We start from the raw sequence: 24,510 nt of genomic DNA on the forward strand, positions 1-24,510 counted from the left end.
AAGAGAAGGAGAAGATTCTAGAATGAGAGGGTCCTCAGTCGCTTCCTGCTCCCTGGCTCGGTGAGGACTGCGTGAAGAATGTGATCCTGGAGCCTGCTTCACCGTCTTAAATATAGCAACGCCAAGACAGTGTGGTGACAATGGATGGGAACTATGGCGGGGGGGGGGGGGGGAGGGGGGGCGCTGTCCCGTCCTGGCTGGGCGACAGTGACAGGTGGAGCGGCCCCCACCCCCGCGGCTGCTCCTCCCCCAGCTCCAGCCTTTCACCCGACTCCAATCCCCATGCGCCGACTCAGGCAATGTGTGTGCAAAGTGGGCGCGAGTGGTTTTTCCCGTGGTGGAATGTCTGATTTCTGTCCTCCCTCCCAATGCTGGGCGCCCTGGGATAGTGATCGACTTCTCTAGCTTGGGGTCCTTGTGAAGATGGTGGCTGTGGTGTGTACACGCCCTCACTGGCTCACCCGCTCTTTACAGCCCCAGCAGTTTCTGTGCTGTCCAGCCAGCCATGGCTGTGTGTGTTGTGGGGCGGGGGTGGGGGTGGGGGGGATCGGGAGAAGAGTTGGGGATCCCTCAGGAAGGTACGCCAGGCTTGGTCTCAGAGTATGAGTGGGGTCTGTGTCAGAGCTATTTCGGCTCTAGTCCAGAGCATGTGGCTGCTTTACCAGCCTCCTTCCTGGGCTTCCAGGAGTGGTCACCCCTGGTTCTTATTCTTCCCTGTGCCTGAAGAGAGGGGGTGAGCCCTGGCCAGCTCCTCAGCCTAAAGCTCAGTCTCCTGCCCATGATTCTGTCTCTCCCTCAGCCATACTTCAGGACAGAAGCTCAATGAACCCCCCACCCCCACTCCAATCTTCTACCGGCCTTCTAGGCAGGGAAACCTAGGAGTCACACACTCACTGTGAGGGCCAGGGTAGGAGCCTGTACATAGAGCAAAGGGGGCTCCATCCCCCATCCAGCTATTTAAATAGGTGCCCCCTTCCTGCCCTCCAAGGCAACCTGCGGTCAGTGGATGCAGATAACAAACACCAGGGCACGACAGAGTCAGCAAATGGCACTGTCCAGGGCTTCCATCTCTCTCTCACCACTTCTTAGCTGAATGAATGTGGGCAAGTCACTCAACCATTCTGGTTTGAGGATCTGTACTATCAGTGGAGGACAGTAATGTCTGCCTCACAGTCAGATGGAAAAGATCCAAATAAAAACCATTTAGCTTCCCAGACTGGGTATGGTGGGTCACCTTTTTTGTTGCTGTTGTTGGTCCTGGGGCTTGAACTCAGGGCCTGGGCACTGTCCTTGAGCTCTTTTAGCTCAAGGCTAGGGCTCTACCACTTGAGTCACAGTGCCCCTTCCACTTTTTCTGCTTATGTGATACTGAGGAATCGAACCCAGGGCTTCATGCATGCTAGGCAAGAACTCTACCACTAAGCCACATTCCCAGCCCTGGTTCACCCTTTTAACCTCATCTATTTGGGAGGTAGTGATAGGAGGATCAAAGTTTGAGGCCAACCTGGGGAGGAGAAGTTAGTGAGACCCCCATCTTAACAAATGGACTTACACTTGCCACTCCATCGATAAAGGATAAGAGAATCCCTGGGCAAAAATATAAGACCTTATTTGAAAAAACTAAAAGCAGACAGGGCTGGGGGCATGGTTCAAGTGCTAGAACATCTGCTTAGCTAGTATAAGGTCCTGACTTTAATCTCCAGCATTCTTCCCATAGAAGAAATAGGACAGCTTCTCATGTAGGAAATATTTACTCAACAAGCGATGTTGTAGTTAATCCCCAACTCTAGGAACATCTAGGGCCTCCTTTCATCCCATCCTCCTAGCAAAGGGGCTCCCCTGTGTCCCTCAGCCCTCTGTCACGAAGCTGAGCAGAGGTGAGGTGACCTGGAGTTTTACAAACATTGGCTTAAATTCCAACCTTGGCTCCTCTACTCACTACTGAGAAGGGAACTTGACATCCTTTCTGGGCTTTGGTTTTTGTAAATTGGAGATATGTTATTCGACAGCAGGAAACTTTCTTGCCTGTCTTATTCCTTTGATCCCTAGCCCCAAGAATAGGGCCTGGCATACAGTTGGGTTCTCAATTTAGGTTCTGTTTGAAGATAAATGAATGGGTGGATCAATATGGTTTTATTCTGTTCAGGCGGCTGCAACAAAATATCTTAGACTGGCTGGGTGTCAGTGACTCATGCCTGTAATCCTCGCTATTTACGAGAATCTGCTCTTATCTCCAATTAACCATTATAAAGCTGGAAGTAGAGGTTGGCTCAAGTGGTAAAGCACTAGCCTTAAGCAGAAAAGATAAAAATACAAAATGATTTCCCATAATTCTGGAGAATTGGGAGACACCAACATTCAGACCATAGCAATCTGACTTGCAGAATGCTTGTGGGATTCAAATGTGGTCAAAGTGTGTAAAAATTCTGGCAAGGTACTCGGCTTATAATTCCTTTTTTCTTCCTTTCCTCTCTCTGGTCTTTTTTTTTTTTTTTTTTTTTTTTTTTTCAGATTTGCTTGGCCCCAGCTACTCAGCCTCCACATCATTATTCCATAGAGCAACCCAACTGTCTATGGCCAATGGCTCCCCCTGGTGGCTTCAGTAGAGAACAATGTGACCCAAGGCTGCTTTCTGTTTCAGCCTGACTTCCCCTCTCACTGGTGCCTCTCCTATGCCACTTAATAATTCCAGCTGCTGTTGTCCTCATGCCTGCAGGTCGAGGCTTTCCTTGCCTCTGTCTCCCATCAGTGGGAACATTGGGAAGGGAACATTGGTTCAAACAGCCAGGGGCGGAGCCCTGGGTTGAATGCTCAGAGTCCTCGTATCAGCACTGGTGGGAAGGCATGACTGTTTCTCTCCTTGGTCTTCCCTATTTCAGCTTTTGCCCCCCAGCCCCCACTGTCCAGGACACAGGGTGGAGAAAGCAGCAGGGACAAGCCTCAGGGGTGACGGGGGTCATGGCTTCCTTGTCCAGCTGACACATAGACTTGGCAGGGACAGAGAAGGTCCTGGCCCTTTGGAACCTGCAGTAGTCAGCCTCCATTTTCTGGGTGTGTGCCTGGAACCTAGGGCACCCCAGCCTTGGCATCCAGGGGGTTGATGAGGTGACACCACAGATGGGAGTTGGGGCTGTGGATGGAGGCACTTGCCATGAAGGCCACGTTTCCTCAGCTTGCTGGAGGGGAACCTCTATGACAGCCCGAAAGGGCCAACATGCACTGGATTCGTAAACTACTTTGGCGAATGCCAGTTCATGTGTACAACTAAAAGTAATAATTTTTGAAGAGCTTGCTAGACACATGGGTGCTTCCCAGGGCTGGGTGGGATTCAGGGTGGCACAGGTTCAGAAGCTCCCCAGGGGATTTTCGTGATGGGACTAGTTTTACCAGAAAAGTAAATCATTTCTCCAAGCCACATTTTCTTCCCTGGAGAAAGACCAACAATAGGACCTTGCATAGAAGGAAGGCGGGGGGAGGGGGGGCATCAGGACTGAGAGCTGCCCCTTGACACTATGGTTGCTACTGCCGCACCTATAGTGGTCCCTTCTTACCCATGGTTTGCTTTTCCGTGTGGTTCCTGCTCCCTTCAGGCAACCATGGCACAAAAATATGCAGTGGACTCTTCTGGAGGAAAGCAATTCATACGCTTGAAGTTGCGTGCTGTTCTGAGTGGCGTGGTAAAAATCTCATGCCAGGTTGCTCCATCCAGCTCCAGATGCAGTCCCTCTGCGGCCAGCGCGGCCAGGCTGAAGGTGTGACCCACCCTCCCGTCAGCCTCGCGGTAGTTGCAGGTCATCAGATCCACGCTCATTCAGTCTTCACTCTACTTCATACTGTGATCATTAATCGCATTGTTATTACTATGGTTAGTATCCCCTGGGGCCTACTTCAGTCGATCCACTAAGATAAATGTATTGGGTTGATTAAAATAAACTTGATCAGGCCAGGTGCTGGCGGCTCACACCTGTAATCCTAGCTACTCAGGAGGCTGAGATCTGAGGATTATGGTTCAAAGCCAGCCCAAGCAGGAAAGACTGTGAGACTCATATCTCCAATGAACCACTGGGAAACCAAAAGTAGCCTAGCACAGTGGCTTAACGTGATAAAGCACTAGCCTTGAGCAAAAGAGCTCAGGGAGAGCACTCAGACCCCCTGGCCAACAAAAATTAATTAAAATAAGCACAATTAATTAACCAAAATAAATTTAATGAATTAATTAAACAAATTCAATGAGTTAAATTGAATGTAATTAATTTAATTACCCAGGGACTCACTGGGGTCCCTGAGGATGGGGGAGGGGGACTGGTCCTGCCGTGCCTGGTAGGCAGGTGACCCCTTGGAGATGTACCTTTCTCTAGGTGAGATGGGGGTAGGGCAGGGCTTTGGGTCTCCCTGGTAATGGAGTCAGAGTGCAAGACTCTCTGGAACGTGAAGGCCCCAGCCAACTCCTTGAGAAACTTGGACGCCTGCCCTCTCACTGGACTCTGCCCTTCCACAGGCCTGGGATGTCTGGTGGAGGGTGACTGGGGGCCTCAACACAAAGCCCCTCAGAGGGGCCAGGGCCAGTGTGGGAGGGTCACAGGCTCAGGGCTATCCACCCCTCTCCTCAGACACTCAGACTGCTCCTTCTGAGAACTGACCCCCCTCCCCCCCACAGTGCCCCTGCGAAATGGGAGTGACGTTTATGGCCGGGAGGAACACTCTGCAGTCCCTGGTCCCCCTGGCTGGAGATCCACCCAGCTGCTCCGGGTTCCTCACTAATGAACAGGGTGAAGACAGTTGACCTTTGGCCAACGGTGTCCCAAGGGACAGGGAGTACCTTGTTTGCAGTGTATGGGTGGGGTGCCCAGGTCAGTGACCCTGAAGAGATGTTAAATATTAATTCCACACAGATAAGAACCCCGACATCTGTCATCAAGCCCCTGGAAGGGGACCGGGAGGGGAAAAAACGGGGAAATGCAAGCTGGGTGTGGAGGAAAGTCTTGTGTGCTACCAGAAGCGTCCCACTGAGACAACTGGAGTGCAATTCTAGTTCTAAGAAATCGGGGGCCCAGCCAAGGGTGCCCATCATTCAGGGACCCCTGTAAGGATCCCTTCCCTATGTCCCTGTCAACCTCCAAGGATGCCAAGGATGAAGGCCCTTGGTTTTAGGGCCTGCTCTGTCACAGTGGGACCGTGGGACCGTGATGAGTCCCTTCCCCTCTTAGATCCATTTCCTCTTCATCAGGGGGGCTCCCCGTGAGATGAGAAGGGAACGCAGGGTGTGGCAGCTTTGTTATTGAGCAGGCTGAGGCCAGGAAGGCAGTGGTGGTGATGCGGGGGGGGGGGGGGGGGTTGGGATTGGGGAGTTGGTAGAGGCCTGGGCCTCCAAACAAAGCCTTTGAGATAGCTATGGCCAAAATAGCTTCTTCCCACCACCTGGAGGAGAAGGCTGGCTATCAGTGTGTCTGGGCCATTTCTAGAATGCTCTGGGGCTCCTCCCCTGCAAGGTGGTCCGGCCCTGCAGCTGAATGTCAGTGCAGGGAGCCAGTCCTGGTGCGTCAGCACAAATTACAAAATCCCAACAGCAAACAGCTATGATTTATTGGGCCCTGGCCACCACAAGTACTTCGCAGACACCAATCTCTACGTACAACCCCCGTGCGGTTCAGCTGGCAGATGCGGGCACTGAGGTTCTGAGCAGTGGGTCCCTTGCTTGAAGTCACCCAGCTGACACACGGCAAGACTTGAATTTGAACCCTGATGGGCTGAGCCCAACCAAAGCTGTTTCTGGAGTGGCAACGTGAGTACCTGTCCTCAGGCTTCTGTGTTCCTTTCAAACCTTGATCTCCGGATGCGTCTGAGACATCCGCCATGCCTGCAAAACTTGCCTAGTCTGTGGCTTGGTTGTGGGGTGAAGTCTCTGGCCCAGGAGGGAACCTGGTCTGTGGCACAGATAGGTTTCTGACAGGGAGTGAGCCACTGGCCACGCCCCTGCCTATAGGCCTGCCACAGGGCCTCTTCCAGCCCTGGCAGAAATGCAGCTTGGCCTGGTTCTGCTCAGCCTCCTTCCTTCAGAGGAGGGAAACACCTTGTTCTCGGTTGAGCCAGATTACAAAACTGGCAGGAATGGGGTGAGCCATTCTCGGTCTTCTAGAGGTTTCCCTGCATTCCTCTCTGTTCTCTGTCCACCATTCCCTGCTGGCTGCTTTGGCACAGGTCATTTGCACATGCAGGTATGTCGCTCCTCCATCTTCATCCTCTCGATGCTTGTGGACCCAGGGGAATGCACCCTGGCCAGTCCTGTGTCCTCTTCCTCTGCCTCTTCTTCTGGGCTGGACTAGAGCACATGCACCATGGCTGGGCATGGGGCTGGCAGCCAAGGAGAGCCTGCCCGGGGTGGCAGGAGGAAGCCAAGGCCTGCCCATCCACCCTTAGGACTCCCACTGCACAGTCAGGGCCAGACCTTTGAAAATCGAGTCCACCTCCAAGGGCTGCTCCAGCTCTGAGACCCCAGGGCATGTGGCCCTGGCCTCGGGCACTGTGCCCTCCTCCTTGGGGCACACCAGTGACTCTAGCAGACTGGTGCCCTGGTCCAAGGAAGAACACGGGAAGGAAGGGCTGTGCAAAGGGAGGGAGACAGGGTGGCCTTCAATCTGGACTGAAGAGAGGAGGGACAGTGGGTCCTTTAGGTAGGGGGGTGTCCCTGGTTCCCCACTATGTAATGTATCCAGGTCAGGTACTATGTCCGTGCAAACCCCCAGAGTCTGAGAAAGTGATTTTTCTTCTTGGGGTTCCTCTGTGGCCAAGGACGTCATTTCCTGTAGAGAAAAGTCACCTGACAGGCAGCCGCCCGCTGGTGCCTCTCTTTGGAGTGGATCCTTCAGTCTGATCTTTCTGGCCCTGGGACTAGAAAGGGTGGTAGTGGGGAAGCCAGACTCTTCCATGCAGACCCCATAGGAGGAAGGCCAAGGGTCCAGAGCGGCCTGGGGGGTGTAGGAGGGTGTCTGGACCTTAGAGATGGGCTGTGGAGCATAGAAAGGGGCTTTGGCTTCTGGGGTGGTCTGAGGTGCATAGGATGGGGGGCTGATCTCAGGGACAGCCTTTGGGGTGTAGGCGGGTGGGGAGGGTGTTGGAGGAGATGGTAGGTTGGAGGGCCGGAAGATGGAGACATCTGGCTGCCCCAAGTAGGCCATCTCTGGCAGGCCATGCAGCTGTGCCGCCCCTGGGGGCTCTCTGGGGCTGGAGACCATGACCTGGGAGTACTGGATGGGCTGGGCCAGGCTGCTGGGGCTGCTGAGGTCAGAGATAGGGATCAGCACATGCTCCTGGATGAAGCGCAGAGGCTGGAAGGTCAGGACTCGCTGGACATCCTGTGGGGACAGCAATGGCCCACCCCTGAGGACAGGTCCTAAGCTCCCTGAGGCTGACAGGGGAGGCAGAGGAGAACTTTAGGAGCCTCCTCCCCCACTGTGCTCCTCTGGACTCAGACACAGACATTGACATTGAGCTGCTGGTTCCTGTGCCTCATTGGCTCAGGGGGCCTGAGGTGCTTTAGGAGAGAAGCAGGCAGCACTGACCTCTTATGGGGTGAGGTCTGGAGGAGAGGAGTATGGTAGGACTTTATAGTTTGACCACAAATTGCCAATGTTTGGGAACTGGGGCATTTCACAGGACAATCTGAAATTCTGACTTCTTTGAAAGAAATGCAAGGATGGTGCAACCCCAGCTTGTGCCTTCATATGGCAGCCTTTCAACTGGAGCGGAGTTCCATGGCCCACACAGTGTCTGCCATTTCTCCATCCCAAAGCACCTGCCTGGCCCTGGACACTGGCTAACCACACACTTTTCTAGTCATTCCCACTGTTCTGGGTCACACACTCCTCTTCAAAGCTCCAGGTGCTGACATGGTCCAATATGCTTTGCCATGTATAGTCCTGCATTTCAGGAGACCCAGGGGCCCCATCCTGCTCCTACCCCATGTGGATGACTCACCAGGGAGCTGGGAGGTGCAGGCGGCTTGGTGATGTATCTATAGCTCAGGTAGCAGAGCATGGCGACAAGGAAGCCCATGGAGAAGAGGATGGCGCCTGAGAATGAGTAGGTCCATGTCCAGTCTGGTGAGAAAGGAAGAGACCAGCGAGGGACACGTGAGTCTGGCTATGCTGAGTTTTGTCCCATTAATGGATACTCTTGGGATATATTTAATGTAGATGTCCAGTGAAAACCTTCATAGCCTCAGCCTTGCAGCCCCCATCCCTCACTGTCCAGGACCATGCTATCACAGTCCATGCAGACAGGCACCCACAAATAGCCACCAGTGGGTCCCACTTTGGGCTGAGGATCTGCATACCAGGCACTGTCCACACCCTTATAAGGAAGGACCAAGGAATAAGGCTGCCTGGGTGGTAGTAGGATTGGGTTACATGGCCAAGGACTTCTGGGTCCTAGAACTCAGAATGGAGTGAAGAATTGGAGATACGGAATGGAGATGGATCTGTCCATCTCTCAGGGGTGGGGGCATGGCCAGGGAGCACCAGAATGCTCCCTTCCTTTTTGGAGGACAGAGGCAGAGGGAGAGAAGTGACTACAAGAGGTTTGTCTTCCTTCTCTCCCACCCAGGCAAGGGGATGGGTGTCATGAGTAAAGGAGTCTGGGAAGGTGACATCTACCTAATAGCTAGGGAGGGGGAGACTGGAACTTTGGTGACCAGGCTGTCCCTGCAGTTGGTGTCTCTGGGACAGGGGAAGCTGATCTTTGGTATGACACTCCTTCTGTCATGGCATCTCTGGGACAGGCAGCTAGTTCTTGGTATGATGCCCTTCCTGTCATGGCATCTTTGGGACAGGAAGTGGGTTCTTAGTAGGATGCTCTTAGCAGTCTACTGGGACTTGTGACAGGCTTGGGGAAGAAGATGTGGTTATAGACTTGGGTAAACTGAGTTTGCGCTCCTTGAAGTTCAGGCCTCAGGTCTCTTCTGAACCCTTGTGGTCTCAGTGTGGGGATGCGCTCATGAGCCCCAGTGTACACAGCTATCCCAGGGAGCCCCGGGCATCGCAGAGCCTCCACCTCAAGTCCCCACCTCAGCCTCTCTGGGTCAGCTTCCCAGGCTGCAGCGACGTCTGGTCCTCTGTCTCATGATATCCTGGGAGAAGTATGACCTGGATGGGCCTGCAGCACAGGCAAACCTTAGTGGAGAAGCACCACTCCTCGTACCAGACCACGATAGAAATATAGACATACCTTGGCCTAGTAGATCTTCCACATCCCCCCAGGGGGAGGCAAGATGGAGTAATTAAAAATTGCCAGCAGAGGAGTAAAGAGTATGAAATAATAAAGGTGCTAGGCACCCTCCTTGCTCTAGGACCCTCTCTGCTTTTTGGTGTGTGTGTGTGTGTGTGTGTGTGTGTGTGTGTGTGTGTGTGTGTGTGTGTGTGTGTGTGTGCGCGCGCGCATGCACACATGAATGTACTGATCCTAGGGCTTGAACTCAGACTGGATGCTGTTCCTTAGCTTCTTCACTCAAGGCTGTGCTCCATCACTTGAACCATAACTCCACTTCTGGCTTTTTGCTAGTTAATTGGAGATAAGCATCTCATAGACTTTCCTGCCAAGATTGGTTTTAAACCACGATCCTCGGATCTCAGCCTCTTGAGTAGGATGACAGCCACCACAGTCATTATACAAGGACACCTCAAGATCCTTGGCTGTACAATGACGATCTAAAGCTAGGTGACCCTGAGATCTTTTTCTAACGCCAAGATGCTGAGATGATGCTCGGTGCCTGGACATCCTGAGAGGAGACAGGAGGGGGGATCTGGGGTCTGGGCTGAGGCACACTAGAGGATAAAGGCCAACGACAGGATGCGTCAGGCTGACATGGAAAAGTGGAATAAGTGTGTAAAAGAACTGTGTGATCCTAGCTACTTAAGAGGCTGACATCTGAGGATTATGGTTCAAAGCCAGCCTGGGCAGAAAAGTCTGAGAGACTCTTATCTCCAATAAACTACTCAGAAAAAGCCAGAAGTGGTGCTGCAGCTCAAGTGGTAGAGTGCTAGCCTGGAGAACAAAGAGGCTCAGGGACAGTGTCCAGGCCCTGAGTTCAAGCCCCAGGGCTGGCCAAAAAAAAAAAAAAGTGTGCAGGAGAGGAAACTGGCTATAAACCAAACTGCTAGAAGGTGGTTAAAGTTTCATTTGAGAACCATTAAGAACAGATCGAACTGACCATCTGTGTGGTTATAGGCCAGTTATGTAACCGCTCTGTACAGTGGGGATCATTTTGCCTATCAGAGGATTGTTTTAAAGAATAATACTGATAATCATAGAGTAATAAGGAATGTATGTAACAGTAGTGTAATAACTAATATATGAGTAATAAGTAATATATGTAACAGTAGTATAGTAATATATGTCACATTAGAGTAATATATATGTAATATGTAATATATGTAAGTGTAACAAGTCATATATGTGATATTGTACTAATTAAAATAAATATATACAATTTAATGATATGTAACATTCTTACTTGGCTGTAGAGTGATACTTAAGAACTGGTAGGAGTTGTTTTAAATATGCCTTGGTTTTTAAGGAAAAAGTACCTTTTATATGTCAGCAAGAAAGAAATACTCATGTAGAAATAGTTATAGTCTTTGTGGGGGGGGGGAATAGTGTTTTGCCGGGCATGGTTGTACACACCAATAATCCCAGCAGGAGGAATATGAGTTCGAGACCAGCCTGGGCTACATAGAAAGGCCCTTCACAGTAGGAGAGAAGCCACCAGAGGGGAGAAGGTGGCATTACCTGCTGGTTGTCGCACAGGACAGAGCAGGGGTGGACCCGGAAGGTGAGATTTGTCTAGTACAGGCGAGGGACAGAATGCAGCTCCGGCTTGCTGCCCACAGAGCCAGCTTCCTTCCCTGGTGCCCTTTTACCAGGTTTAGTTCTGGGGCCCCCACATGGGAAGAGGAGCCCCATGTCCGTGGCCAGGGCTGTCTGTCCCTCACAGGGCTCCTCCGCCAAGGCCTGCCCCAGGGGAATCAGGCAGCAAGCCCAGTTTCCTCTGGACTCAGGGAAGCAGAAGAGTGGAGTTTCTGAATAAGGCCGATGGCCGGAACTGTTTGTCCCTGAGGGCCACTGGCGGTACCCAGCTCCCCAAGTCGCCTCTGTCCCCAACGTGGCCTGGTTGGCACAGATGCTGCCGGCCGCCCTGAGCGTGGGCATGGCCGTCCGGCTGGGGACTGCTTTGCCCGCTCCTGCCCCAGCACGGCCGGCCCGATCCTTCACAGAGATGCCGTGCGTGCTGCGCTCGGAGGAAGGGGTGTGGGCACCCATCGCTCTCCGCAGCACGGTGCGGGAACACTCGCCCCATTCCACACCCTCTGTGTGACCGTGGGTGAGCCCCTTAACCACTCTGAACCTGGGGGCAAAACAAGACAAGGCTTAGTGCTGCAGATCTTCCCGTTCCTATCACCGTTAGGACTCTCCCTCGGCTTTAGAAGATACCAAAGCATTAATATCCAAGATGAGTTTCTGGGGCTAAGATGAAGGTGTGTTTGCAGGGCAGATACAAAGCTGAGGAGAGAGGAAAATTCAGACTTGGGCTGGGGGGCTGGGACTCCACATGCATTCTGTCAAATCAATCCAAGGACTCAGTAACAGAGGTGAACCTTAACGATACCCCACTCGCCCTTCTGTGGCTTTTCAGAGTGCTGACAGTGTCCCCGTGTTCCCGGGGAGGGGAAGTGGGGGCCCCAGGCCCTCCGCTGACTCACCAGGCAGTGTCTTCACTCTGCACACATAGGGGGCGCTCTCCTTGGACCAGGTGGGAATGGAAATCGTGATGGTTCCAAGGAACTCTGTTTCAGGGGTCAGGCCAACGAATTCGTACTCTCTCTGCTTTCCTCCAAGGTGCTGAATCAGAACAGAGAGCCCAGAGAATTTCCTCTCACCTGCTGATCTCCACCGAGCGCCCACAAGCTCCCTATTCTTCCTCCTGTCTTTCTACACTTCGTAAAAAGACAGCCTATAAGTAGATTTCATAGCTTATTGTTTGGTGGGGCTCACATGGCCAAAATTACACATAGCAACTATCATGTGATGGAACTTCAGGAGACACCAAGGAGCCAGGACCCCGTCCCTAAGCTTTCCTGCCTCCATCCTGTTTCCAATCTGTGTCATTTCCTGTGTAACCCATGTGGTCACTCCCAACGTCCTGTCCTGCTCTCTCTTCCCTTCCTTCCAGATCTGGTGCTTCTTCATTTAGCTTCTGGACCAGCCCTCTCCCAAAGAATGGCTACCAACTGTGGTCAGATGGAAAACAACCACTGCCTAAAGCTGTCAGAGATTCAGCAAAGGAGGCAGATGGGAAACAAGGAGGAAGGAATGGCAATGGGCATCCTGATGTATCTATTTATTATTATCATAATCATCATCATCATTATTTTTTTTTTGGTCATGGGGCTTGAACTCAGAGTCAGACGCTGTCCCTCTTTTGTTCAAAGCTAGCTCTCTGCCACTTTGAGCCACAGCACTGCTTCCATTTTTTGAGTGGTTTATTGGAAGTAAGAGTCTCTTGGGGACTTTTCTGCCCCAGCTGGCCTTGATCTTCGATCCTCATTTCTCAGTTTCCTGAGGAGCTAAGATTATAGGCATGAGCCACCAGTACACGGCTTCACTTTATCTTTTATCCTGAATCAGACCCCCGTCTACACCCTGTGGAAGCCTAAAGCTGAATGAGAAGCCCTGAAATCTCCATGTCTTCAATAACCTGGAGACAGAGTGTGGAGGAAAGTAAGGAGGAAAGCAGAGACAGAAGCGATTCTGCAGCAATGGAGGCGCACATTCTGGGGCTAAACTCTGACCATACTCCTGACTGGCTGCTGGAGTATACGTGACTGGGGCAATCTCCAAGCAGTCGTGTATAGCTTTAAAAGATATAGCTGGGTGAGGCAGTACCCTCTGTACTCCCAGCACTTGGGTGGCTGAGGCAGGAGGACTGTAAGTTTGAGGTCAGCCTAGGCTACATAGCAAGATTCTGTTTAAAAAAAAAACAACAAAAACAAAAGTAAAGCAAAACAAAGTGAAAACAAAACAAAACACAAGAACTGAGATTTCAGTTTGGAGTTCAACCAAGTTCATTGCCTACTAAGACACCTTCCTTCCTTCCTTCCTTCCTTCCTTCCTTCCTTCCTTCCTTCCTTCCTTCCTTCTTTCCTTTCATTCTGTCTGTCCATCTCTCTCTTTCCTTTCCTTCCTTCCTTCCTTCTTTCTTCTTCGTGTGTGTGTGTGTGCGCGCGCGCACATGTGTGTGTGTCTGTGTGTCTGCTGGTAGTAGGGATTTCCTGAGGGCCTCCTCAGGAAAGTCCATGAGACTCTTATCTCCAATTAACCACCAAAAAAGCCAGAAGTGGAGCTGTGACTCAAGTGGTAGAGCCTGGCCTTGAGAGAAAAAACTCAGGGGCAGTGTCTAGGCTGTTAGTTCAAGCCCCAGGACTGGCATACACACATAAAAAGATTAATTCAGGCTGGGGTTTAGCTCAATGTGGGGACAGCCTAGGTCTGAGCCCCTGGGTTTTATCTACTCCATAACAAAAATAAGGATATGTGAATTTATGATATGTGAATTGTTTCTCAAGAAAATGGGCAAATTGCATCAGAATATTGTCTTCATAGATGCATTTGAAAATATAAAGAAACTGAAAATAAGTGGATATAAAATATACCATAACAATTATGATCTTGAGCGATTGAATTAATATTAGATAAAGTAGATTTCAATATGAAGAGTATTACTAGAGCTTAAAAAAGAAGACGTTTCATGCTCAAGAATGGCCAATTATCAAGAAGCTATAACAATTCTTAAATTCATATATTTAAGAAGAGTTTTCAGGGCTGGGGATATGGCCTAGTGGCAAGAGTGCCTGCCTCGGATACAGGAGGCCCTAGGTTCGATTCCCCAGCACCACATATACAGAAAAACGCCAGAAGCGGTGCTGTGGCTCAAGCGGCAGAGTGCTAGCCTTGAGTGAGAAGCAGCCAGGGACAGTGCTCAGGCCCTGAGTCCAAGGCCCAGGACTGGCAAAAAAAAAAAAAATAAATAAATCAAACAAGAAGAGTTTTCAAAATGCATGAAAGCACAGAATTAAGGGAGGAGAAAAACTGACAAATCCATAATCGTAGTTGGAAAGTTTAAAACTCTCGTGGAGCTGGATGCTTGTGGCTCATACCTGTAATCCTAGCTACTCAGGACTCTACACTCTGAGGACTGAAGTTTGAAACTAGTCCCAGCAGATAGATCTGGAGACTTATCTCCAAGGAACCAGAAAGAAGTTGGAAGTGGCCGAGTGACTAACTGGTAAATCTCCAGACTTGAACTTTTTCATTCAAAGTGAGGGTGAGTAGTCCTGAGTTCAAGTCCTGGTAGTAGCACACAAAAAGAAAGGAGGGAAGGGAGAAAGGAAGGAAAGAAGAAAGGAAGGAAAGAAGGAAGGGAGGGAGGAAAGAAGGGAGGGAGGAATAGAGGGAGGAAGGGAGAGAGGAAAGGAGGGAAGGAGGAGGGAGAGAGGGAAGGAAGAAGGGAGGGGGATGAACAAAATTAAGGGGGAGGGGGGAACAGATAAATCCACAATTGTAGTTGGGTAGCTAAAAACTCTTATAAGCTAAAAAAGCAACAGATCCCTCCATCAAATCAGGAAAGACATGGAAGTCAGAATAGCTCAGTTAACCACTATTACCAAACTGACCTTTACAGAGTTCCTCACCAAGCACTCTCTAATACACACGCTTTCAAGTAGCCATGGAACCCGCGCCCAGGCTGGCCATATGGGCCCTAAAACAAAACTCAATAGATTGAAAATCATGCTGGGCATACTCTCTGATTACAAACTGAGTTAAATTAGAAATCGCCACTAATAAAATACATCATCAAAACCAAAATATTTACCCAAAGTGGCTGTGATAAGGCCACTTCCTGTTCAGTATTGTCTAATTGTTCCCCACGACGACAGAATTAGATAAGAATTCTCCCGTCATCTGCCTGAGGCTCTACAATAGAGCCCCCAGCAGTCCCCCAACTCTTCTACATGGGACCTTCTCAAACCTCATGGTGAAAAAGAAGACCTGAGTTGCTCACTAGAATTCAGGGACACTGAGTGGCTCAAGTGACAGAGCACTTGCCTTGTAAGCATGGGGTCCTGGGTTCACTCTCCAGGACCACCAAGCCAAATCAAACCAATCAGACAACTCAAATTCACGTCCCCAACATGTAACTGAATAATCTTCACTGCCAGCTTGATTGGGCTGAGAAACACCCTGGAGATTAGTACAGGGCACCTCTGGGTGTGCCTAGATGGAGTTTTCTGGGGACTATTAGACGAGATGATTCTGACGTGATAAATGGACAAATCCTTTACAGAGTGATAGTATGTTGATAGCACTGGAAAGTAGTGAAAGGGAGGTGGTGAGGCCTGGTTGAAGGAAGTACGTCACTGGGGGCACGTCCTTGGCCTGGCTACTTCCTGTCTCCTTTCCCTCAGCTTCCTGGCCACCATGATGTGAGCTGCTCTGCTCTACAATATTCTTTGGGAGTCTCTTAGGTGATGACCTTTAAATAAGTCCTGCTTGGTTTTCATTGTTTCTGTCTGGCATTTGGGGGCACATGTGATATGAACGCCAACTATCAAGGGCCCAGGGTCTGACACTGGCATCTCAGTAACGCATTCTGGTACCAGTGATCTGGAACCCGGTGAGCAACTGCCTGCCATGGCTCTGTGTTCCAGCTAAATAGGTAAGTTTGCTCTCCCCAAAAAGCCCTTGATTTACATCACCCCCCCTCCCACCATGGTGCAACAGTGTAGGCCTGTGTGGAGGAGGGAAAAATGTGGCCTTGGGAAAGAACTAGATTTGAATTGTGTCTACTAGGCTGCTACTTGCTGAACAATGTCATGCAAGTGTCATAACTTCTCTGGGCCTCTAATTCTCATCTGGAAAATGGAGATGCTAGCTCCTGCCTCACAGCAGAAGATGCAATGATATAACGTATGTGCATGTGTTACCTGGCATGCCTCAGAAGTGGGGACTGACACCCAAAAGTTTCCTGGAAGTCTTGTAGCTCTTGTTCAACTGACAAACCCGTACCATCTTATGAAAAATCTCTGTGTGTGTGTGTGTGCGCGTGCGTGTGAGTGCACGTGCACACATGCGGGCGCATGCTCACATATCAGTATTGGGGCTTGAAACCCAGGGCCTCATGCTCTTCCTTAGCTTTTTCATTCCAAGCTAGTGCTCTACCACTTAAGTCACAGCTCCACTTCTGGCTTTTTGGTGGATAACTGGAGATAAGAGTCTCATGGACTTTCCTACCCAGGTTAGCTTGGAACTGTGATCCTCACATTTCAGCTTCCTGAGAAGCTAGGATTCCAGGCATGAGCCACAGGTGCCTGGTCCCCACCTTACAAAATCTTTACTGTCCTCTCCCTACAGCTGTTTGAGTTCTTGCTTTGATTTCTTTCCCACTAGATTATAAGCCCCTGCAATGAGTTGTGGATGAATGGATGAATGGATGGCGGGAATCCCATAGACTTTCCCAGGACACAGACATAATGGCCTACTTTGCATATCATTTCACCATATTCTCTTGCCTCACACACTTCATTATCACCTACCAAACCTTAAGATCCTCCCTGTGTACAGTTCCCACAAACAGTGGAGAACAAGCAAACAGAACTGCAGCCACAGAAACAGATTCCAATACCTAAGTGTATACCCGAAGATATGAATAAATGGCTGCTTTAGGATGTTAGATTAGGCAGAGGGAACATCTGTTACACACAAAACACAGGTCTTTTGTTAAAATACATTTGAGGAAGTTGTGTTAAATCAAACTAGTTGGAGCCTTGGCTTTGCCGGACTTGTCAGAGCCTTTGGTATGCTACCAAGTCTGTGAACCTATGAGAGGGAGGTTAAGTCCCCATTTTCTTCAAGATTCACGTTGTAGTTAGAATAACACATTGCCTTTCTAGTTAAAGCCACACAGATCCGACTGAGAGGGGAGAGATTCCCCAGATGAGGAAGGGCCAGGCACAACATACATACATTTACCATTTTGTAGGTGTGGTTGACATGGAGCTCCAGGCGGTAGACCAGGTCCTGGAAAATCTCCTCCAGGGTTTTCTGGTGGCCATCTCCTGCCAGGATGGGTGTGGGAGTCGGGTGGATGATCATCTGAATGGATCTTACTTTGGGGACACAGGTCACATCCGGTGGTTTGATGGTAGCTGGGGAGGGGGTGGGGGAGAAAGGAGAGAAGAAGAAACTGTAATGAGCCAGCAGAGCCTGGGGCCAGCTGCCAGGACAGCGGTGGCCCGCGTCCTCCTCTTGCTCCTGAAAATGTCAGCTTCAGCCAACTGGTCACCTTGCATGAGGTTCTCGGGCATGGTGGGTAGGCAGCGCCTGGGGACAGGGGCATCATGTCCACTGGGTGATGACATTGGCCTTGCCCAGTCCCTGCACTCCCACCTTGGGGCTCCTGGGAACACCCTCTGCTAGTCTACTGGCAATGACAGCTCTAGGGATGTTAATGAGGGATGGTCTAGGGATGGTCTAGATAATACTCAGGAGCAAGGCTGGTAATTCCAGCACTTGGTAGGCAAAAGCAAAAGGATCACTGGTTCAAAGCCAACTTGAACTATATAGACCCTGTCTCAAAAACAAACCGAAAACAACTAACAAACTGAGTACCAGTAGCTCACACCTGTAAATCCTAGCACCTCTGGAGGCTAAAATGTGGAGGATCACAGTTCAAAGCTAACCTTGGCAGAAAAGTCTTTGAGATCCCATCTTCAATTAACCAGTAAAAAGCTGCACTGGAAGCATGGTTCAGGTGTTAGGGCACCAGCCATGAGCAAATAAGCCAAGTGAGAGAGTAAGGCACTGAGCTCAAGCTCCAGTATTGGCAACAGCAACAACAAAACAAAACAAAACAAAAACCAAAAACCACTAAAAATCTGATTTTTCTAAATATCCAAGTGATCTTTCCTGGTTTCAGGTTGCTTTAAGCCATGACTATTTTAGTACATGTAGTAAAACCTCACATCCAGTTTCATAACCATGCACCCCACCACCCTGATTCTAACTTGTAAAAGTCCCCCAAGGGCCCACTGCCCTCCAACATTTAAAACAACTCAGCTAAAGGGATGTTCACTCCAGTAAAGTCAAAGCCTCTTAATCTCCTTTTGTCTTCTTGCCCACAGATGATGCGTTACCCCTTGAACCACATCTCCAGTCCAGCTTTTTGCTGCTTAATTGGAGATGGAGTCTCTTGAACTTTTCCACTGGGGTTGGCTTCAAACCCTGATTCTCTAGGTCTCTGCCTCCTCTGTAGCTAGGATGGCAGGATGTGGTTCCCTGGCTCTCCACCATTTTTTTTTTTAATGGTGGGCATCCATGCTTATTTGGAAGGGTGGTGCCGGTGAGTCCCAGGGATAGGAAGGACTGACTGTGCTGGGGTAGACAACTAGGCTCCAACCCACTGAAATCAGGTGGTCAGCCCGGGTGGTCAGGCAGGCACAGCGCGGAGTTGGCTCTTCTATGTCCAACTCAAGAGCAAGTGCTGAGGAGTCTCAAGCAGGGGAAGAAAGGTTGAGAAGAGCCCTGGGGTGCTCTGAGGAAGCAAGCAGGAGTGGGGCTGGCCATGGGAGAGGGCCCCCCAGCTAGGAGGAGATGGCTGTGGTCAGATGAAGGTGGTCTGTACTGGGGAGGATGGAGAAAAAGTCACACACACACACACACGCCTGCCTCCCTCTCCCCTGCCTCACTCACTGTGCTGCAGGGAGCTGAACCTCTCGGTTGTCTTGCTGGCCTCCTGGACTCCGGGATGCACGGCCGTGACCCTGGCGTAGTAGAGCTCCGTGAGGTTGCCTGTCTCCAGGGTCAGGTTGCAGGACTTGCGGGTGATGCCCTGGCAGCCCTTCTTTGCCAGCCACTCACTCTCTCCGTACCTGCAGGCCGGGCGGGAGGGGCACACCCCGTTATCAGTAGCCGGGGCAGGCCTGTGGCTTGCTAATGATGATCTGCCTCCCAGGTCCAGTCCTGGGGCTTGAACTCAGGGCCTTGTGCTCGTCTCTTCTTCTTCTCTCTCTCTCTTTTTTTCTAGGTCCACGACCTAGAACACGTGGCCACTATTGCTCATTACCTCGTGGTCTACCCACTGATCCACTCCTCACACCATTGCTTAGCTTTTGCTGCTCAAGGCTAGCGCTCTACCACTTGGGCCACAGCTCTACTTCTGGCTTTTTGTGGTTAATTGAAGATAAGAGTCTCACAGACTTGCTTGCCTTGTGCTGGCTTAGAACTCTGATCTTCAGATCTCAGCCTCCTGAGAAGGTAGGATTACAGGTGTAAGGCACTAGCACCCGGCATAGGTGTGTGAGTATGTGTGCACACGTGCACTGGTACTAGGGCATGAACTCGGGGTCTCTTGCTCTTGTTGGGCTTTTTGTTCAACGCTGACTCCATCTCATTTAATTCACTCGACCGGCCCTGGGATGCAGGAACTGTCCCTTGTGTTAAACATGGGGAAACTGAGGCTTGAGGAGATTCCCTGACTGCCCCAGGTTAGAGGGATGGGGCCCCAGGCAGCTGCTGTTAGTGACCCTAATTTTATCTCCCCGCTCCACCCGAAACGAAGTGCCAAACCTGTCCCTGGCCAGGCTGGGGGTGGGGTGGGGTCGGGAGGTGGGGGGGGGGAATGGGAGTGGGAGGGAGGGGAGTGTTCTTCAGGGAGTCCACAGAGGAGAGTCAAGAGGATAGGGCGGGGCTAGAGGCTGGGGGAGAGTGGGCGGGGCCGGCAGGGCGGGGCGGGGCTGAGCACGCATGGGCGGGGCCGGCGGGGCGGGGCCGGCAGGGCGGGGCGGGGCCGGCAGGGCGGGGCGGGGCCGGCAGGGCGGGGCGGGGCCGGCAGGGCGGGGCGGGGCCGGCAGGGCGTTGCGGGGCCGGCAGGGCGGGGCGGGGCCGGGAGCGTACGTCTTGTACTCCACGCTGTAGGTGGTGTCCGCGGTGCTCTCCGGGCCGCCTTCCCACTCGAGGATGTTTTCAAAGTTGCTGGACTGGAATTTCACGTGTTGAAGGAGAGCCGGGCGGTCGTCAGTTCGGTGGGCTGCGGGAGGCGGGAGCATGCTCAGCAGATGTGGCCCCCCGAGACCCCGCCCGCCCTCGGCGGCCAGCCAGAGGCGGGTTCCCACCAGCACGCCCCGCCTGCAGTGTAGTTACACCGTTCCAGGGCTCACGGCCAGGCCCACAGCCTGGTCACCATCCCCACGAAGTCTGGAAGTAGATCCATACCATCACCCCCAAAAGAAAACTGTGGATCCCTAGCCCCGGCAACAACATCTACTTTCTATCTCTTCGGATTTGCCTGTTGGGGACTTTGTATTTGCTTAGTGTTGACTTCTTTCTGGGTTTGGATTCTTTCACTCCGTGTAAAGTTTTCAAGCTTTATACATATAGGTAGGATGACCAGCACCTAGTTCCCTTGCAGGGCTAAATAATATTCCACTGCCTGGATATCTCATGCTTATCTACCCATCAGTTGGTGGGCATTTGGGTTGTCTCCACGCTTTTTTGTTTGTTTTTGCTATTATAGATAGATCTATAATGCTGCGGAGAAGAGTTTGTACAGAAAGTTTGCAGAGAGGGGAGAGTCTCCATTCCCCTTGGGTTTGTGTCTAGATTGGAGCTACGGGATAGCTCTCCATTTAGCCTGTTTGGTTACAGTGCTGGGAACGGAATCTCCTGCTTCAATATATCACCAGGCCGCAACCCCAATCCTTAGGCTTAGTTATTTGAAGAACTGTCAAATTATTTTCCACTGTGGCTGCACTGTCTTAAACATCCCCAGCAGTGTTTTAGTGGGGGTCCAAACCCTTGACCGTTATCTATCTCTCATTCACGTTCTACTAGGGCTTGAACTCAGGGCCTTGAGCTCTTCCTAGGTTAGTGCTCTGCCCATTGAGCTACACTTCCATGTCTGGCTCTTTTTGTTGGCCAACTGGAGATTACAGTCTCATGGACTTTCCTGCTGGCTTGGCTTCAAGCCTTGATCCGCAGAGTCAGCCTCCTGAGTAGCTGGGGTTACAGATGTGAGCCACAGGCACCTGGCTTTCTAGTTTGCTTTTTAACACAGAGGTTAGTGTCCTTACGCTTAGAGATCTTCAACTAAAATGTTCAAGAAAGATCCCAAAGTCAAGGGCTCCACACAGTGGTGGAGATGGCATGGGTGCCAACCCTTGCTCTCCTCCACGCTCATTCGCAGAAGCCCAGAGCACCTGTGCACAAGGTAGGGCAGGATGCCGATGTACCGGTACCGGAAAGGTAGCCTTGGGGAAATTGTTTAAGCAGATAGCTCTCTCTCTCTCTCTCTCTCTCTCTCTCTCTCTCTCTCTCTCTCTCTCTCTCTCTCTCTCCCTCCCTCTCTCTCATGCTGGTTCTGGGACTTGAATTCAGGGCCTGGGACCTGTCCCTTAACATTTTCGATCAATACTAGTCCCCTCCCACTTGAGCCACAGCTCCATTTCTGGCTTTCTGGTGGTTAATTGGAGATAAGAGTCTCATTGACTTTCTTGCCCTGGCTGTCTTTGAACCCCAACCTTCAGCTCTCAGCCTCCTGAGTAGCTAGGATGACAGGCACGAGCCACTGTGGCACTTGGCTCCATGTCCTCACTGACACTGGAGTTCTCTGATTTATCTGGCCACAGACAGTAATGGCAGCAGTAACTGTGGCTTTGGAAAGGCATCAGCAGCCCTAGTCTCCCACCTCATTGACTGCTCCTAACCAGCCTGCTGCTGCCCCCACTTTATGGATAGGGAAAACTGAGGCCCAGTTGTCTCAGTAGGCTTGTGGCTGGGCCTGCAGTGCTCATCACAGTGCCCCCTGGGCAGTGGGGGGTGGAACAGCACCTGGGAAGGGGTCCTAGCCTGTCATAGGTCCTCCACAGGTGTTGCCTCTGATGGGAAGGGCCCACCATAGGAGGGGAGCTGTCCCCCTCCACCATCTTTATGCAAATGATCTGAGTCTCTGGGAGAGAAACTGGTTTAGGGAGGATGGATCCTGTTTCGATTCTAGACTGGGTAGGATTTGGGGTCAGCTCTGGAGAGGGGGGTGGTCCTGGGTTCAGGGTGGGGATGGAGGAGAAGAAAGGGGGAAAATGGCCCTTTAGGAATTTTCAACAACGGAGTCTGGGGTGCAGCTGAGGGGTAGAACGCATGCTTACCCTGCACCAGGCCTTGGGTTCAACCCTTAGGACCAAAACCCCAACAAAAGAGAAACAACAAAACAAGGCATAAACCAGTCCCTGCCACTTCCTCCAGCCCAGGCCTTGCCATCGACCATAGCTTAGGAGGAGGAAGGTTCGGAAGCGGGGGCCCAGGCCTCTGACAGGCCCTCCCTCTGCTCCCCCAGCTTGGCCTGTGCAGGGAAATGGCGGCCGAAGCTGCCGCTGGCTCTGAGCATGCTCAGAACGGCCTAGCCGGCAGGCTTGGGAAGGGAACAGGTGCAGATGCGGTGACATCAAGGTCTGGAGGCCTCATGTGCACACGTGTCCCAGATGCATGCATACTTCTCTCCCCCAATCAAGCCACGACCACCCAGCACACTAACGCCGGGGTCTGGACCATGTTATTGCATCCCTAGGCTTGGGTGGGCACCTTTGAGGATGGGCAGAATACAGGAATGCCCCAGCCCTGCCATAAAGCCCCCAGCAACACCGAAGGCTACCCTCCTCTCTGAATCTGGGCCAGCCTAGCCAGGCAGGTTTGAAAATCTGTCTTCCAGGATTCCTGGGGGGTCTCTCGCTGCCTCTACTGAAGGTGACAGCAGTGCTGCTGAGCTCCAAGAGCTCACTGCCCTTCTGTGTGGACCCTGGGCTGCAGGATTGGGAGGAGGGAGAAAGCCGGGGTACTGGATGGGGTCTGCAGCTGAGGAAAGGGGTCCACCTGAATGGTGGCTTCGGGGGTGGTAGAGAAAGGGTGAGGTTGAGCGAGGGCTCTGTCCTGGGTGGCTGGAGGCTCTGGGGTGGGTAACAGGCTACCACTGCCTGGGGTTGGTGTTCTGGGCAGGCTGAAGAGGCTGGGGGAGGCAGAGGCTGAGGCTTGGGGGCTGGGAAGGGAATTGAGGGGAGACAAGGAGCTGAATTTGCCCTTTTGGAAGTGGGGTGAGTGGACCTCGGCTATCTATCCTCTTTTAGGGGTCATGGGGGGCTCAGGAGTCCTCCCTCCTTCCCCTCGCCAACTCCATCGCTGCTGCACTTCCTGGTTGAAAGTCTACATTGTGAAATCAGCAGGCTCCCGTGCAGCCGGGCTGTCTGGCCGACTCATAAATGGCAAAAGGCAAGTTTTCACATTTGCTTGGAAAAGCCATGGATCAGCCCTCAAGGGAAGCGAAGGAAGAAAGATGCAAACAAACAAGCCAGGGTGCTTGGCACTCAGCCCTGCGCTGGCAGAGCCAGTGTAGGAGCCACGATCCCCTCTCCTGCTCCCCCCGGGGGGGCAGTTCCCCCCCTGGTCTTAAGGGCCAGGAGCTGTGGGGCTGCCCTGCAGAACCAGTGGGGGTGTGAAGGAGCAGGAGGCCAGAATGAGGGCGGCAGCCCTTCACAGAGCATGGGGAGTGCTCGGGACATGAGAGGGCGCTCAGCATTAGTTGGGACAGTGGCCGAGGGGCTGCTCTGTCCCTTCACAGGCCTCCTCCTGCACTGGGGCCAGAGCTGTGTAGAGGCTGGGCCCCCCCTTCTCTCCCATCGGAGTGGAGGCTGGGCCTCCCCTCTCTGTGCTCTGACTTCCTGAGACCACAGAGATGTAACTGGGGTCTCACATAAAGCCCAGAAAAGCCACCTTACTACCTGTGACAGCCATGCTCCTTAAGCTCTATTTGGGGGAGAGCCCTGGTGCCAGAGTGTCATGAGAGCTGTGCTGGGAAGAAAAGCTTCTTTGCCCTGGGAGCCAAAGAGACTTGTGGAGGGGCATGGGAAAGGGTCACCTGCAAGCTCTGACCATTCCATCCCCTTCTTTCCCTCAGAAGCAGAGGAAGATGGGGTACAGCCCAAATCACCAGGAGTTGGGGGGGGCGGCAATGGATGTGCGTCTCCCCCAGGCTAAGCCTCTACCTACTGGGGCGTGCCGAGCCTGCACGCAGATGAAAGAGCCGGCCGCATCTCCACCCTGCCGTACGCACACCGATGCGGAGAGAAGATCAGGGCTCAGTCACCCTCTCATCCTCCCCAGCCGAGCTCACCATCTGCGTCTCCAGAATAAACCAGCACCCAGCTTAGCCCAGGCAGGGCCCGGCAGAAAATGAAAGGGAGGCTGCCTGGGGCACAAGAAGACAGCCCTGGTCCTAGTTTCTGGGGTGGTGAGGTCGGACTGTGGGGTGGGAGGCACTCACCGGCCAGGGTTCCCACAGCCAGGATGGCCAGTAGCGTCCTCATTGGCTCAGTCCAGGGCCCCCTGGGGCCTCCACTCTGGGCCCTGGTGCTGAATGGA

General features: G+C 52.1%; 1 protein-coding gene across 2 annotated transcripts; it reads right to left on the reverse strand.

Annotated features, from left to right (window-relative positions):
- Positions 1-5,373: 5,373 nt before the first annotated feature.
- Positions 5,374-24,510, reverse strand: Il22ra1 (interleukin 22 receptor subunit alpha 1). Of its 2 annotated transcripts, none has more exons than XM_048350514.1 (7): positions 24,413-24,510; positions 20,002-20,134; positions 18,799-18,977; positions 17,080-17,255; positions 11,754-11,892; positions 7,975-8,096; positions 5,374-7,352 (listed from the first exon to the last, which is right to left on the reverse strand). In XM_048350514.1, exons 1-7 carry the CDS (start codon positions 24,453-24,455, stop codon positions 6,414-6,416), a joined length of 1,731 nt encoding a protein of 576 aa, XP_048206471.1. In that variant the 5' UTR covers positions 24,456-24,510; the 3' UTR covers positions 5,374-6,413. The 2 variants fall into 2 exon arrangements, with proteins under 2 accessions (XP_048206471.1, XP_048206470.1); XM_048350513.1 differs by having other exon boundaries at positions 17,074-17,255.

Source organism: Perognathus longimembris, chromosome 7, assembly GCF_023159225.1.
Source record: "Perognathus longimembris pacificus isolate PPM17 chromosome 7, ASM2315922v1, whole genome shotgun sequence".
Taxonomy (NCBI): Eukaryota; Metazoa; Chordata; class Mammalia; order Rodentia; family Heteromyidae; genus Perognathus; species Perognathus longimembris.

What these genes read in the sequence shown, in the direction of transcription:
- Il22ra1 (XM_048350513.1), bottom strand. Translation starts at nt 24,455, where the DNA reads ATGAGGACGCTACTGGCCATCCTGGCTGTGGGAACCCTGGCCG. An exon ending in GTTCAGCTCCCTGCAGCACA is followed by an intron (nt 17,256 to 18,798) that starts GTGAGTGAGGCA and finishes CCCCCTCCCCAG; the next exon opens with CTACCATCAAACCACCGGAT. An exon ending in ACACCTACAAAATGGTAAAT is followed by an intron (nt 11,893 to 17,073) that starts GTATGTATGTTG and finishes GTTCTGATTCAG; the next exon opens with CACCTTGGAGGAAAGCAGAG.